We start from the raw sequence: 16,905 nt of genomic DNA on the forward strand, positions 1-16,905 counted from the left end.
CCTAAGGGGTGGCTTTTAGGGGCCCTCTCTTTTCTTTGTCTCCTGCAGAGCCTTAAGAGTAGGATATATGCACAGGGCTAACTTCTGATCCCACATGGAGCTGTTCTGCTTCTTCAGAGCTGGGCTCCTTTTTAGCATTTAAATCTTTTACTCTTTGATCCAGGCATTTGATAATGAGGGACAAAACATTTATCACCCTGAAGAATGTCCTGTCATTTTCCCTCCCCCACCATGGTGGTAAAGAACCCAAACACCATTTTCCTCTGGCTGCCGGACACAATGATGGTGTATTTATGTAAGTTACGTATCAGCAGAGAAGTGTGTGTGGCTGAGATTGTTCTACTGATGTGTAGAAATGTGTAGAAATGTGTTGGAGAAAAAAGATGCTATGATATTTAAGGGAAAAACCTTTAGTTGATCTCCATTTATAACTTGTATGCTGTATAAGTGGAAAAATATTCCCATACTTTGGTTTTGAAGATTTAATAAAATCTAGAATTTGGGGTTTATTAACCTAGAATTATAGGTGAAACTACAATGTTAACATGTTTATATCATTTTTTGCTGCTCTTATCAAGAGTGTCATTTGTGTAACATGCACAAACTGTCCTATTTTTCTTGATCAATTCAGAATAATATACTGCATGTAAATAAATGTTCAGTATGGGCACGCACACTGTGCTAAGACAAGTAAGACATGGTTCCCATCTGTGGCAGCGGATGTCAGCCCTTGACTTGTGTGTGGGTAGTTAGGGTGCTGTAGAGGGGAACATGGCCAGTGTATAGTGGGGTGTGCAAAGGGGCTGGCTATTTTCCCAGTTGCAAGAGATGTTGTTCAACTTAGGTTGAAGAATGGCCATTCTTCATGGAAGAATGGTACATTCCATGCATGGAAAATGTTAGCGAAGGCAAAGCCAGAGGCAGAGGGGGCAGGCTTGAGAGGCAGTCACAGAAAGGGTGAGGGGCGTCTGTGCTGTGCTTTTGAACTTCTGCTCTGTCCTGCATTTGTGAGTCCAAAGGAGCAGATTTTCAGATCCCGGGCTGCTGCAGGGTCGCATGCAGTAGACCTGTCCAGGAGAATCAGGCCTGAAGGCTGCCATTGGCTTTTCATGGAGTCATTGGTTACCTTGGTGAGAACCCATTTGCTGGTTATAGCTAGTGCCATCGGCTGGATTTCGTTGGCTTCAGGAGCATGTAGTAGGAGCATTGAGGGTACAGCTGTAGACAAGTCTCACCAGCTGTTCTGAAAGGGTGAGGTCAGGGGCTCAGAGGAGCCAGTGTTTTGGGGAGCCACACTGCAAGGAATGTGGCTGTGTTTCCCACGACATTCACACCATTAGAAGCTGCTTGTTGGACCAGTTATTGCTATGAGAAATATATTTCTAGTTGGTTGCACATTATTTGTATTGGTGTGAATGGAGGTTTATTTTATGCTAATCAGGAACAAACAAACAGGGTAGCGTGCCCTCTATATTTGTTAATTTGATTAAACATGAAGGCCTGTTTATCCTGTTATTGAATATTTAAATATTGCTAAGCCACCAATCTTCTTGCGAGAGCAATGTTTTCCATTTCACTATAGCTTTCTTTCTATCATTTCCTCAGAAGTGCCGTTTAAACCCCTCCCGGCCATAGGAGTGCTATAACACAGACCTTGCCCCTTGCAGAATGTGTGCTCAGGATTCCTCTCCTCTCAGGATCCCAGCCGAGCTCCTTAGTGAGACGCCCCAGGCCCTTGATGTTCTAGACCCCAGCTTTCCAGCCCAGCTGTTGACTTCCTGCAAACCTCACCCTCCAGGTTGCAAAGGGAAGAGCTAGCTGCCTTTACCCAGCTGCCCTGGGTCCCTTCCTCTGCCTTCTCCCCCGTTGCACCATCTTCCTCACTGTCTTTCTTGCTAGGCAGCTGGGCACACCCTTCTCTCTCCTTTCCCTCCCCTCAGCAGTGCACTCCTTTCCTTTCCGGTGCTGCATTGCACCTGTGGACTTCCTTCTCAGCTCCTCCTGGCGGGGCTCCGGCCCGCCCCTCCTCCACAGGCAGGAGCCTGGCTACGCTCACCTTGCCCTCTGCTTCTTTCCAGGGAAGCAGTTCAAGTGCACAGTGTGCGACTACACGGCGGCCCAGAAGCCCCAGCTGCTAAGGCACATGGAGCAGCACGCGTCCTTCAAGGTAAGGGCACGGGGCGGAGGGGCTGCGCCTCCACCTCAGGCTCCCCGCTGGCCCACGCGGAGTCTGAGACACCGCTCAATTTGTGCTCTCTTTTTCTGGAAATGTAGCATTTCTCTCTTTCAAGTCAAGGAATCGTGCGTAAAAGGATACTGACGGAAGAAGCCATGCTCTGACCATTTAAAAAAAAAAAAAGGGAGTTATTTAAAGGAAAGAGTGCAGGCTTTAGAGATACATATTTGTGCCTTCAGATCCTGGATTACTGGAAGTGAATCCCCAGGTAAAACAGGTGTGACGAATCCCACCTGGCAGGATGTTAAAGGAACAGGAAGAAGTGTGGTGGAGTGCCCACCCCATTGCCAGCGTGAGGTGGGGGTCGAGAGATGAGGGCTCTCTGTATCCTCTCATTACCGCTGAGTGATATTTTTTAATGTAGGTGATAATACCCATTGCATTATTGCTCGTGGTATAGTTACTGAGTGTAGGATCTGTGGTCCAGTAATTTGTTCAATTAAAAAAACTGATCATTACTTGGGGTAAGCAATATGCCTCTCAACGTAGTTGTTCTGCTGCCACGGCTCCTGGAAATGAAATCGTTGAGATTTGTGAACATGTTGCTCTAATAAGTTGTTTGAAATAGAGTCTACCATGAGATCCCGAGGAATCATAGGGAATGGAGGGACTGTTGATCAGCACCCCACACTGCTGTACTTACTAGCTCCTGTGTGCTGGCCGCTCACAGCTCCCTCAGGCACATACCGCTGTCTGTTTGACAGATGAAGAACTAGACCTCCTTTCTGCCATGCCCTTATCCTCGGACCCCGGTTGCCACTGCCTTATTGAGCCCTTGTGGGGGCGCCAGAGTCTTCCCCTGCAGCAAGCTCATCTCCTGCTCAGAATCACAGCTGGTAAAGCTGTGGCTCCGAGGGGTTAAGCGGTTATATGCCTGCAATGTCCAGGACATGAAGATCTGCCAGGACTTCAACCGCGCCTCTCGCTGCTGCCCCTGGAATTTTCTCACGACATCTTCTCCATTGCTTGTTGTGGGCAGAAAGGGAGGAAAAGGAAGAACCAAGGCCTGCGCAGCCTGATGCCTACGTGGCTGCTTTTGGCATCCACACCGGGTAGGAACTCCTGAGGGGGAGATGTGCGCTGTGGGAGTGTCTGAATGAAGAAGGCTCTTGGGTGTTATGCCCCTTTTGTATGTAATTAAAATTAAGAATTCCACTTCAGATTGCACAGCGCAATGTTTCTTTGGGAGACTCAAGGTTTTCTTAGACTAGTGCAGCCATCATGCTACAAAACAGAGAGCTGTGTCAGCGGTGGGCGGGTGGAGGGGCAGCGTAGGCGCAGTGGGGTCAGTTATTTTCCTAGCTACTCCAGCATCCGCCGGCTTTGCCTTTTGGTGTAGACATTTTCCTTTCCTAGCTGGACACAACTGAAGCTGTCCCTCTGCCTGGCATCCTCACTGTCTTCTCTCTAGATTGTGCATGTGTTGGTTTAGGTCAGGGGAGATGGGTTTGGGGTGGCGTTAGTTCATTTCACTGACATGGATACTTAGGACCCTTTTCCTGCCATCACGTGGTTGGTGTTGTGAGCTGGGCCTTAGCTGCTGCATGGACCAGTCCTCAGAACATGGCCAATTTCCCTCAGGTTCTCCGTGGACTTGGGCTCCTTCCTGCCAAGTGGTACCACAGCTGGAATGAGATTCAGGCCTGGGTGAAATTCTGAAGCCAGCCTTGATCTCTCAAATTATTAGTTGGCCGTGGGTGTGGTGGTTCACGCTTGTAACCCCAGCATTTGGGAGGCTGAGACAGGAGGGTTCATGGCCAGCCTCAGCTACTTAGTGAGGCCCTTTGCAACTCAGCGAGACCCTATTTCAAAATAAAGAATAAAACTAAGGGCTGGGGGTGTAGCTCAGAGGTAGAATGCCCCTGGGTTTTATTCCCAGTACTGCAAAAAAAAAAAAAAATTATAAGTTGGTGAGGTCTCCTATGCCAGGATCTTAGATGTGTTTCTCAGTTGATGGAGTCTGACAGTAAAATGTAAACAATCTGTGCCCTCCTCCAAACAGCAGCGATGGCTCTTGCCCCAATTCTCTATCTCCCTCTTCCAGATTAGTTTCCTCTTGCTGCTGTGATAAATGTCCATTAACTTAGTGGCTTAGAACAACCTACATTTATTATCTTATTGTTCTGCAATGTAGACGTCTGGCCTGGATAAAATCAAGGTATTGGCAGAGTTGTGTTTCCTTCTGGAGGCTCTAAGAGAAAATCCATTCCTTAGCCTTTGCCTCCAGAAACCACTCGGCCTCTGGCCCTGCCCCTGTCGTCAAAGTCAGCGCATCACTTCAAAGCATGTCACATCACCTCTTCCCTGACTCTCCTCTGCCATGGTCGGGACTCTGGGATGATGCTGGGCCCAGTCAGGTAGCCCAGGGTAACATCCTCATTGTAAGATGGATGATTAGCAACCTTTTCCCGCCTGGTGTCTTAATTCCTCTTGCTGTGTAAGGTAGCGCGTATTTACAGGTTCCTAGTAGTAGGACACAGACATCTTTGGAAGGGCGCTCTTCTGCCAGTCATATCCCCCCACTCCTTTTTTTCTTTACATTGACTCTATGTCACATTTTTTTTTTCATCAAGGCTAGGAAATACATGGTATGTGTAGTAGTCAGCTTTTCATTGCTGTGACAGAACACCTGAAAAAAATCCACTTAAAGTCCATAGTGGCTTGGCCTCATGGCTGTGGGCCTGTGCTGAGGAAGAACATCATGGCAGGGAGGGTGTGATGGGTGGAGCTGCTCGCCTCAGGGTGGCCAAGAAAGCAAAGAGGGAGGGAGTACAGGAAAGGTGGGGGACAACCCAAGGACCCCTCCCTCCAGCCGAGCCCCACCTCCTACGGTTCCCTCCACCTTCCAGTAGTCCAGGCAAATACTCAGTCAATGGATTTTTCCACTGATAGGATCAGAGCCCTCGAGGAACAATCATTATCTAAGTGCTCCCCTCTGAACCTGGCTGCATGGGTACCCACCGAGCCTCTGGGGGACATGCTAGGTATCAGCCACCACAGTATGAATGCCTGTTTCATACCAAGGCAAACATTATTGAGAAATCAAGTGGCCTTCTTCTCCTCCTCCTTCTCTTCCTCCTCCTCTTCCTCCTCCTCCTCCTCCTCCTCCTCCTTCTTCTTCTCCTCCTCTTCCTCCTTCTCTTCCTCCTCCTCCTCCTCCTTCTCTTCCTCCTCTTCCTCCTCCTCCTCCTCCTCCTCTTCCTCCTCCTCCTCCTCCTCCTCCTCCTTCTTCTTCTCCTCCTCTTCCTCCTCCTCTTCCTCCTTCTCTTCCTCCTCCTCCTCCTCCTCTTCCTCCTCCTCTTCCTCCTCCTCCTCCTCCTCCTCCTTCTTCTCCTCCTCTTCCTCCTTCTCTTCCTCCTCCTCCTCCTTCTTATTATTACTATTATTTACTAATCTTACCTTTGGCCTCAGAGTCCTTAGACAGATACTTATCTATTGCACTTGACATTTAAGATAAAACCAATCATCTCTTTTAGATGCCGATATATTTACAAAATATAATTTGTGTCAAGAAACACTAAAATAGGGACAAAGCCCTGCATTGCTGTTGTAGATGGCACATTTTCTTATTTATATATTATATTAATTAATTAATTAATTTATTTATTTATTTTGGTGGTACTGGGGATGGAACCCAGGGGCCTTCTACCTCTGGCCTACACTCCCAGACCTATTTTATATTTTATTTGAAAATAGGGTCTCTTAAGCCAGCTGAAGCTGGCTTCAAACCTGTGAGATTCTCCTGTCTCAGCCTCCCAAGCATGGGGATTACAAGTGTGCACCACCACGCCTGGCTGTATATTTATTTTTTAAATTAACGTGTTCACTAAATAAGGTTCTGAAAATGCTTATGGATTTTTTCCACATAGATTTTTGTGTGTGTGTGTGTGGGGGGTACTGGGGGTGGAACCCAGGGGCTCTACTCCTAGATCTAATATATACTTTATTTGGAAACGGTGTCTCACTAAGTAGCTGAGGCTGGCTTCAAACCTGTGTGATCCTCCTGTCTTAGCCTCTCAAGGGCTGGGATTACAAGCGTGCGCCACCACGCCTGGCTCCATATAAATTTTTAAATGTACCTTTTTAGACATGGTTGAGGCTATATAATTAATGCAAAATCTTTTTAATGTAGATCACATCGGCTTTACCCTGACAAGGCTCTGTTGGTGACGCTTGGCTAAGTGAGTGGACAGTTGGCCAAGCATTCTTTACTTCTGAATTAGTCAGAGGTGAGGCTAGGGACTATTTGTTCAATGTTAAATGGTGCTTTTTTTTAAAATCAGCATTTCATAGGCATTTTCCCATTTCATGAAAAATATTTATACACTAATTTAATGGTTGCTTAAGGATAAGTATCATAGTTTAATGAACCACGCTTTTCATAATTGGATAGCTTGGTTATTCCTGTTTCTTTGCTGTTATAAATAAAACTGCAGTGGACATCTTCATGTGGAAAGCATTTTCAAGTCATCCTTAGATATAAAGGGTTATAAAACACGTGGTGAAGCCCATCAAACCACTGAGAATTCATAAATAGTGAAGGTGTTATGTGCATTTCTTGCAGCTGCGATTAAAATGTGTTCTCTGGGGTGGAACTGACACTTCTGACCTTGGAGAGGGGCCAGAGGGGATGCTCGGGCAAGATGGAGTGCTGCTGAGCCAGGGTCTTTAAACAAAGACAAGCTTGTTTCTTTCCATTTTCTCAGAGGTTCCCAAACTTATCTGGCTCACCATGCCCTTTTCAGAAAAAATGAATTACTCAGTGCCCCCAACCCCAGAAATCTATTTTCTTTAGGCAAAAAGAAAGGAAAAAACATAGTGGCAAATTTCTATTCTTTTCCGTAATTGCCTTTTGTTCCAGCACCCGCAGGGGTGCTGTGGTTCACTTTGGGAACCTATGGTGTAGTTGTTCGGCCCTTGCTTTCCTGCAGGTCAGTCAGTCCAGGCACTCTTGTAGACGGCAGTGTGACCAAGGGGCAGGAATCTCTAGCAGTCACCTGTGGGGAGCGCACCCCTGCTCCTGGCTCTGGCAACCTAGGACTCCTTGACAGGGTTGTTCTCCATGACAGGGCTGGTGGTGGCAGTGGCATTCATCTTTCATATCAGTCAAAAGTGGCCATTTTCGTTCAGGTGTCATCTGTTCATTTAAAGAAGCCACTTCTGATTGCTGGCATAGGGTGCATCCTGATGAACTAAGTTTGAGAGTCAGCTGCATGTGGAATTCACTGGAGTCCTGCAGCCTGCGAATCTGGAGTTCAGTGACCGATCTGGAAAAAGTAGTCGGGCTGTATTTTTTCCTGTCATGAGAGGCTTGGAGGTTGGGGCGGTGGCGTCACTGAGAGCTGGTGGGAGGAGAGGAAAGATGAAGGCTAGAGGAAGACATCACCCCTCGGTTCTTCAGTCTGCTGTTCTCGCTGCTTGCATCTCTCTGCCACTCTTGCCAGGTTGCTTGCTGGCTTGATCGATCAGCTCATCCATTCTCGGAAGCTATCCTCGATTTCTCTTATTAGCATACATGTTAGATATCAAAGCCTGAGAATGGTATTTTAAAATGATACTTTTTGAAATCCCACCAAAAATAGCAAACAGCTAGATTTATTTTTATTTTCATGTAATATTAGTTTATTACTTGTCTTACCTTTACTGAATGGTTATCTCATATAGGCAGAGAATATAAATAAAGGAGGTCACAAAGAAGGGAATAAATAGCTCGGGTACATAATAAGATGCCCAACTTCACTGATAATAATAAAAAAGTAAAACCACTCTAAGATATTATTTTTCACCTAGACTGGCAAACATTCACAGGTTCAAGCATGCACCCCATCATTGAGACCACCAGGAAACAACCATACTCATATGTGGCTGATGGCAGTGTGAGTCATGACTCCTCAGGTCATTTTTGCAGACTGTGTCAAAATTGCAAATAAATATACTCTGACCCAACATTGCTCTTTGTGAGAATTCATCTCCTACAGACTGACTTTGCAGATACATGAAGTGATAACTATGTGGGGTTGGTCATAGGAACAACTGAAATGTCCATGAATAGGGTAGGGATTGGATGGATAGCTAGTGGGTAGTCCAAAGAATAGAGTGCTCTGAAGCTACAGGATCGCTCAGGAGCTCCCTGCTTCCTTTATTCAGAGATGTTTAAGATATGTAACCAAGCGCACAAAGGAAGGTTAGAGCAGGGAAAGGCCATGTGGGTATTACTTGTGCTTGCTCTAAAGCCTTTGCAAGAATACATGCAAATTAAACAGACATATTACTAGTTGTTGTGCATGAGGATTGCAACTGGATAGATGGGAAGACAGGCCTGGAAGGGAGAATTTTTACTGTGTATAATTTTTTAATCATGTGAATTGAATTGTTTTCCTATTCAATAACTGTAAGTGCTAACACTCTAAGTAAAAATCATATTCCAGAAACTCCTGAAAGTCAAAGCAGAGTCTAAACACATTTCTCCTCTATGACATCTTTCTGTGAAGATAGTGGTAAATTGCCTTTTGGAATTTCATTGAGATTCTGGCTGCTATTTGAAAATCTCAGAGCAGTGGGGTCTCAGAAAAGCATAGGATGTAGAATCAGATAAAGGCTTGGTCCCTGACTGTACTTCTTGTAGGCTGCGCTGTTTTTCTTTATATACATTTTATTATTTGTAAAATGCTGATGGTGAGATCTTTCTCCTGGTGTTGAAGATATTAAAAGCAATATAATTTTTACGAGTAGTGGGTATACTAGTTGGTACCTGGTGGGTGATCAAAGAATGTCGGCTCTTTTTCTCTCTCCTATCTCTTAAAAATGACTCTCGTTTCCAAAAGGAACTAAAGCAAGAAATAGAAACCAGTTTGATCATGTTAATATTATTTTTGGTGAAACTAAATTGTGTTTAAAAACCACTCTAAATATTTTTCCAGGTATTGTTTTTCTGTATGCATATTTCGATGCTGACATTATTTTCCTCTGTGTTGTCGTTGGGGTTGCTGGCTTTGGGGTTGGGCAGGTAGGGCCATAATCTTGCTGCTGCTGCTGCTTACTCACCAGTTCACCGCTGGAGTCCCTTTGTCTTTTTGAGCCACTGTCTTCTTATTAAAAAAAAAAAACACACACACAAAAAAAACCCCGTGAGCAATTATATGATTATTCCAAGATCTGCTTTTAGAAAGAGGGGTTGCTTGGAGGAAAGAGCCCAGAAGGAATGTCTCCTCTCATCTTGGGCAGACATAGCCCATCAACCTGCCCAGAACATTCTCGGGGAGCAGCTCAGCATTCTCTTTATGTAAAGAGAGCTGGGGCTTTCTTCTTAAAGGCCTCTTGCCACCCTCCCCACCAGATTGCATGTTCTCTAACTCTAATCAGCATTAAAATCATGGGATCTTGGCAAATGTTTACATGAGGGATGTCTAAGCCCAGGAGATGCTGTCAGTGACCAGAACCCAGCCAGCACCCGGGACCCTTTTCTGTGGTTCTGAGGCAAGGGTCTCTAAGGGCCGTAGTCGCTGGGCATTGTTCTGTATTTGGGACTCTGTGAAGAAAGCCCTCTTCTGTTATTTACTTTTAAAATGTGTTCTTGTTAGCAGCGTAGGTCTTCATCTTGTTTTTTTTTTTTTTTATGTGTGTGCCTACATGGGTGCATTTGTGCTTGTGTCTGTCTGTAACTAGTCTGACAGTCACTGCCTTTGAGGTTTGATTGCTAGTCCGCTTACTTTTAATGTAATTATCAACATGTTTGAGTTTAAGAGGACCATCTTGTTACTTGTTTTCCCCTATCTGTTGTATCAGTCTTTGTCACTCTTTTATTTTTTTCTGGGTTCTTTGGGTAAGTCATTTTTTTTTAGTATTCCATTTTATCTCCTCTATTGACATTTTCTTTAAGAACAATGATAAATTTACAAAAATTGTGAAGGTGATATAGGAAGTTTCTATATCCCCCACACCCCTTTCCACAACTGTGACTGTCTTACATAAATATGATACAATTGTTACAACAGATGAACCAGTTCCATCCATTTCCCTGTAAATGATATAATTTTGTTCTTCTTTTTGACTGAGTAAAATTTTATTGTGTATATATCCCATAGTTTTGTAACCCATATACTTCTAAAAATTATTTTGATAGCTACAGAGTCCTCAGGAAACACCATTTTGAAATGTTTTACTACTCAGAAAATACCGCTTTAAAAATGTTTTACCACTGACTTTTTTCTTTATTTTTTTCTTACTTTTATTATTATACCTTCTGTGTAATGGGTCTATTTCCTCTGGCCAATTTAAGATTTTTCTGCTCTTTAAAAATGTCCATCACAGCAATGCCAGTGTCTCCAGGTCTGGTTTTCTTTTGTTTACCTTACTTGGGGTTTGCTGAGCCTTTGGACCTGTGGGTTGATAACTTTCATCAATTAAACCATTTTTAGCCATTACCTCTGTAACTGTTTTTCTGCATCTCTTGCTGTCTCCTTTCCCTCTTTGGAAGTACTACCACATCTCTTAAAGTGATGTTTTATCACATTCTTTCCTTTCTTTCCTCCTGGGCAATGCTGGTCCCTTTCTGGAATGGGTTCTCTTAGGTTTCTTTATGTCCTCAGCAATCTGATGGATATTTAAAAAATGACCTGTCATGTTGTTGGTGTGGGAGTGATAACCCTTTATAATTTTATACAACTTAACTGGAAGCAAGAACTCCTCCCTGTGTTTGTGACAGCATCTGCCACGGGGCTTGAGCAGAGTGGGCGCCTGCTACATGTTTCCTTGCCCCTCTCCTCTCTCCTACCTGCACACGTCGGCAGTTCAGGGGCAAGTAAATAGCCAGCGAAGCAGTGGAGGCAGCACCTGCAGCTGGCATGAGGGTTCCAAGTGGATACAGGTCAGCAGGAGACTGTTCACACCCTTGCCCCTGGGGAAGGCAGGGGTCCTGGAGGTTCATGTCTATGGGAGGAACACCAGCTTTAGGTTGGGCGGGAGCCCTGTGTCTTACAGCAGAGGCTCACCCTTACTGAGTTGGTCACCACGGCTCAGACGCCCTTAGAATCCAGTCCTGCCGCTCACCTGGGTGGCCTAGGGTGAGGCCCCTCACTGCTGTATCTTCCCTGTCACAGGGGGATGGAAGAAGAATTCTGGCACCTCTGTCTGTGCATGTCGGTACTAGGAAGGCAGCGAGAGAGGAGGACATGGCAGGTGGTTCTCAGTGACAGCTTCCAGCAGACTCCATCCTGGTTTCTGTCTCCTCTCATGACAAAGTTGTGCTGACTGCAGGTCTTTCTCCCTCCATCCTGCCCTCTCATGAGAGTCTTGGTGCCCATGGCAGGCTCTGCCACTTATGAAATTATAGTTGCCTGGGGCGTGTCTGACCGCATACACCTGTCCCTCGACACAGAGAATCTTGGGCCAGGTCTGCCTCTTATGCAGAGCTCTTGCACGGCTCGATACTTCAAGCATACAGTCTCTCTTCCCGGTGGCTGCGTTCCCCTTGCTGCTGGACCCGCTGCCCTTTGCAAACTGGATTCCCTGCCAGGGTCTCACCGTGGATGTGCTGACACTGTCCAGCCTCAGCACAGGCTGGTACCCATCTCTTCCATCGCACTGAGACAGTCCCAAGGCCTGACGGGGCAGAGACTTAGTGTATTGGCTCATCCCTCTGTGAGCTTCAAGGACATCAGGAGGTTCCTGGAGAGCAAATTAAAATTTTAGTGTGTGACTATGCAAGTCTGCCAAAGGAAAAAAAAACCAGTCAGAAATCAGCAGTTCTGTGCAATTTAATGCCAACCCTCCCTTCTTTCTTCATACTTCTGTTCCTGCAGCACAGTAACTCTCGTGGCCAGGTGACGGATAGCTGTGGTCTTTCCTCTTAAGGGAAGGGCTCTCTCTCCCGTGGCCAGAAACCTCTTATGTATAGATGATTTGGGGAAGATAACCAGGACTGTCATCTGGAAAACACACTATAAAATTATGCTTGCCATGTATCTAAACATAGTTGAATCCTCAACAATGTATGCTGTGAAACCTAAAGGAATCTATTGTTTATTGTGATTTAAAATTTACATAAGTACAATATTTTCACAGAACTAATGGGAGGGAAATGAGATTTAAATCTGATTTCTTTCCTTTTTTTTTTTTCTTCCTTGTGATATGGGAGATTAAACCCAGGGACACTTTATCTCCAAGCTATACCCCCAGCCCTTTTTATATTGTGTTTTGAAATAGGGTATTGCTGGGTTGCTGAGGGTCTCACTGCATTGCTGAGGCTGTCCTCCAACCTTCAATCCTCCTGTCTCAGCCTCTCAAAAACAGTCATGTGCCACCATGCCCACCCAGCTCAATCTCTAATTATATTACCATTGCTTAACTTTTTCTGAGTATTTCACATAGAGTTTGTGATACTAGTCTACATTTGGAATTTTAGGAGATATCTAAGGACAAAGTACTGCATTTTCATTTGATTTTTTTGGTACAGGCATATGGAATGTTTACCTGCTGGTTCAACACACTTTTCCACATCCCAGGCACTTCCAGGTCAGGCGCTATGCTGGGCACAGGGGCCTTCAGGATGTAGCTGGGTTCTCAGTATGCCAGGCTCACTGGTCTCAGCACAGCCAAAGGTGCACCAAAAGTAATAACAAATATGTTAAGTACTATAAGAAAGCTGTATACCAAGGGCAGTGGGAATCAGAAGCTCAGCAAAATAACTGTTCCATTAGCTTTTCAAAATCATGGGGGTTTTTTTGGTGCTAAAACCCAAGAGCAAACCAAAATCATGTTTTATTTGGGAATATAATATTATCCTATTGTGTGGAGTCTATATATTAAAAACCTATAGCAACCAGAAAGTTCTTTGATAGCCACAACTCACATAAACCCTCCGTGCATTCCTGATAATGAAAGGGGCACCCAAGGCCTTCATGACGGGTTCACATGAAGCCGACACAAGTTCTGTGTATAAAAGAAGGGGCCTTTTTTTTTCTTTTTTGCAAAGGTAGAAAGGTGACAACATTTTTTTTTCAATTTTTTATTTTTATTTTGTTTTTATTGGTGCATTGTAATCATATATCACATTGGAATATAAGACTTGAGAGGATATACAAGCACACATCATCCAATTAGCCCTCATCCAGCCCTGATCCCATTCCCTCCCCCTCCCTCAATCCCTTGCTTGTTTGATGGTTAACTTTGATACATTTGTTTATGTACCTCCTGCATTTCAAAGAGGCTCCATCCTCCCCTATTCCATACCCTCTGATTGGTCACCTTAGTTGCTTCACTATAGGGCCCTTTCTATAGCTCGACCTCTTCCTGTTGCCCCTTTCCTCCTAGTTTTTGCTGATTAGGGGAAGCATCTGATTTTTATTTTCTGCAATATTTCTCTATGCATGCCGCGTTGCAAGTACCGATCCCACTCTTGACGGCCCCAGTAGTGGCCTGGCTACCCGGTGGACTGATCCAGACCTCGCTGGCTCAAGCAGTGGCCTTGCCTCATGGAAGGCCCTGATTCTGGTCTCACTGGCCCCGACACCAGCCTAACCACTCAGCTGGCTCTGATCCCGGCCTTGGAGGCCCCAGTAGCGTCCTTGCCTCACGGCAGGCTCTGATGCCGGCCATTGGCCCCGGCACCGGCCTAACCCCTCGGCAGGCTCCGATCCTGGCCTCAGAGGCCTCAGTAGCAGCCTAGCCTCACAGCAGGCTCCAATCCCGGCCTCGCTGGAGAAGGGGCCTCTTGAGCACATAGGACACAAGAGGGGCCTGCGTGCTAAACTGAGCAAGGGTGGTGTTTGGATGAGCTCAGCCAAGCTTAAGCTGTGTAGGTAAATTTACTCTTAGTTTTCAGTCTAAACTCTTAGGAGGTGATGTCAAGTAAGCAGAGTGTCAGGAAGGCCCGTGCTCCTAAGCAGTTCATAGCGGTAGCCTGACATTCTCGGTGCCCTCAGGATGCATCACCGTGGCATCACAGTTTTCTTCATCCCACAACTTCCACTGCCAGAAGATGGCTTCATCTTCTCTGCAAGAGTTCCACTACAGAACAGCCCGTTTAAGTGATATCTATGTCAGAACGGGGAAGCAGGTGGGCCTGTCCCTTTTGTAACAGATACAGGCTTGATGTTACAGCAGGTGTTTTATGTGCATTGCTTCATTTTTACCCCGAAATCCTGACAAGGTCGGTATTAATATCCTCGTGTTACAGATGTGCAAACCGAGATCGGGATCTGGTGAAGGCGCATGCTAAGTGTAACAGTCACCAAGTGGTGGCTGCTCTTTTGTGCCATGTGTCCTTATGGACTGTGCCAGTCTCTCTATTAGCCTGTGGCAGCTCACCTTCCAGCAAAGCAGAGCGTTCTTACCCCTTTGTCTTCCCCACTCAGTGCCTTGATTGTATAAGCCAGCACTTCTATGTTTACTATGAAAACTCAAGCAAAATCTTTCAGCAGAATGCTGACTGAGTGTAAAGTTAGCAGCCAGAACATTTTCCAAGTTCATTGGAAAACACCGAGACGGGGACAGAGGGCACGGAGGAAAGCATGGGGTTTCTCTTGGTGCTGGTAGTTTTGCTCTTCAGTTCTGAATTTGCAGGCCAGTGAAGAATCCGAGCTTGCACGTGTTTCTCTTTTCTCCTTTGAGTAGGGATGTGTGTATGGGGGAAGAAGGGTGATAGCAGGGCTGGGGCTGGTTAGAAGGGGCCATTTCTTAAAATGCTTTCGACTGAAAAGTCTCCACTAAAAACCTTTGTTCCAGCTTCAGCTGTCCTCTGATTTAGGTTTTTACAGCATCTCTAAGATGAAAATTGGATTGTTTTATGTTAAATTAAAATCTTGTCCATCTGAGACTGTGCAGTATATTCTCTGGAAATACTGCATTTTTGACAGCACCAGCGATTACAAAGAAAAAAATCAATAATCAGAGAACACTAAAGAGTCTTCTAAGCTCTTGCATGAAAAGCAATTAGTGTGGATTGATTTACTGTTATTTATTGTGATGAGATAATTGCCTCAACGTAAGCCATCTTTGAACTTGGGGTACCCCATGGTCTTAAAACATTTATTCTTTTAAATTGCTTAATTTGTCTCTGGCCTTATTTTAAAACCAAGGTAGCTTTGCATTTGTTAAGTAGTGTGAAGACCTGCCCGTTCCCCTCTGGGTTCCTCCAGACTTGGTTTTGTTCCTCTCATGGCTGACCAGGGATGGAACTGAGCTCAGACCTCATGTTCCCGGGTTTGAAAATCCTAAAAGAGATCGGTGAGAAGAAATATAGAAAAAAAATCACAAGACTTTTCTTCCCTTGACGGGGGGAAGTTGGCCTTGAGCCCCCCAGCTTTCGAGAGGGCTCATATTGTAGACAAGAGTACGGCGTACAAAATCTGCCTGAACTGTTCTTGGCCACTGGGACAAGGAGACGGGAATGATATTCCCATCCACATTCATATCCTTTAAACATCCACATTACTTAGAAAGCCTTAGTACAAACATCTTTAAAGGCTCAACATTAGGAACAAGTGCCGGTGAAAACCTGTTTTCCTCTTGGTTCGTTCGTTCTTTCTTTCTCTCTTTCTTTCTCTCTTTCTTTGGTGTGTATCCTTTCATGTCTCTTTGCGCTTACCTCTGGGTTTCTCTCTTCTCTCCTAGGACAGTCCGTGTATCACGAGCCTCTCTGTGTGCTTGCCAGGTTGGGCTGGGCAGTGTACCACTCCCCCAGTGCCTCCATTTTCCTGTAGTTCATATTTCCTTCTGAGCTCAGGCCTGTGTTACCGAGGAGAGGAAGCAGTATTCCAAATTCACATGCCCTCTGGGAGTTCCCTCTATGGGCATCACCGCCTATCTTTAACTTACCATCTCTGTCTTTTTTCTTATGAGAATGCATATTTTTAAGTGGCTCACTTCCCAGTCCAGGGGAACAGATGCCATCTTTGGCCCCTAGCCTGGTGGTTTCTCTGGCTTTACAGTTGGGAGCCTGCACGTGTCGCTACAGAAATGACTCTCAGGAGGATGAGAGAAGACTCTAAGGATGTCCGCTGTATGTAGGTGAAGTGTTTTGTGCCATCATCTAGAACATTCCGAGAGTCATGAACTTTACTGAAAGACCTTAGGTGGGTAGTGGGACTTGGGGGTTCAGACGCTCAGTGTGATGAGATTTCTCCAAGTGGAAAGACATTTCTCCTAGGCAGGCTACCATTGAGGAGAAGGTTAACCCAGCTTTCAGCCAATTAGCTCTTTTGTTTTTGCATGTTTTGTCTTGTGAGTTCCCATCGGTCATAGTACACCACCCAGAAGAGGTGTAAGACCTGGAGCCTGTCCTCAGGAAGTTCCATATTCCTGGGGAAGACGAGATAGGCTCCCCTGGAGGATATCCAAGGCAGTGTTCTTCGGAGAGTGTTCTCAGAAATTAGGCCCAGGGCATGTTGTCAGGGGTAGCAAGGAGAGGTCAGTGTGCAGTGGTGTTCAGTTTATGTGACCACAGAACCCATCCTCCTTGTTAACCCAAGTGTCTCCCAGAATTTAAGTCTGTGAAACAAACTTTGGGAAATACTTAATCAGGAATCTAAAAACAGAGAAAACAGCCAAACACATCTCTGTTGCTCTAGCGGCCTCTGGTCCCACTCAGAGGTAACGCACAGATCCTACAGATGGACGCGGGCGCTGCCAGCCTGGTGTGGCCGCCTCTCCGCCCCAGCCTCTCCACGCCG

At 45.5% G+C, this 16,905-nt stretch overlaps 1 protein-coding gene across 5 annotated transcripts in view; it reads left to right on the forward strand.

Annotated features, from left to right (window-relative positions):
- The window catches only part of ZFAT (zinc finger and AT-hook domain containing), a gene marked incomplete at both ends in the record, with an annotated part of 197,320 nt that overhangs the window by 120,290 nt on the left and 60,125 nt on the right, over positions 1-16,905 (forward strand). For all 5 annotated transcript variants that reach the window (XM_080694115.1, XM_080694117.1, XM_080694119.1 and 2 more), the window contains one exon: positions 2,079-2,167. In XM_080694115.1, the coding sequence (XP_080550241.1) occupies positions 2,079-2,167 (89 nt within the window). The remainder of the gene's footprint in view (positions 1-2,078; positions 2,168-16,905) is intronic.

Source organism: Muscardinus avellanarius (assembly GCF_963383645.1).
Source record: "Muscardinus avellanarius genome assembly, chromosome: 4".
Lineage (NCBI taxonomy): Eukaryota > Metazoa > Chordata > Mammalia > Rodentia > Gliridae > Muscardinus > Muscardinus avellanarius.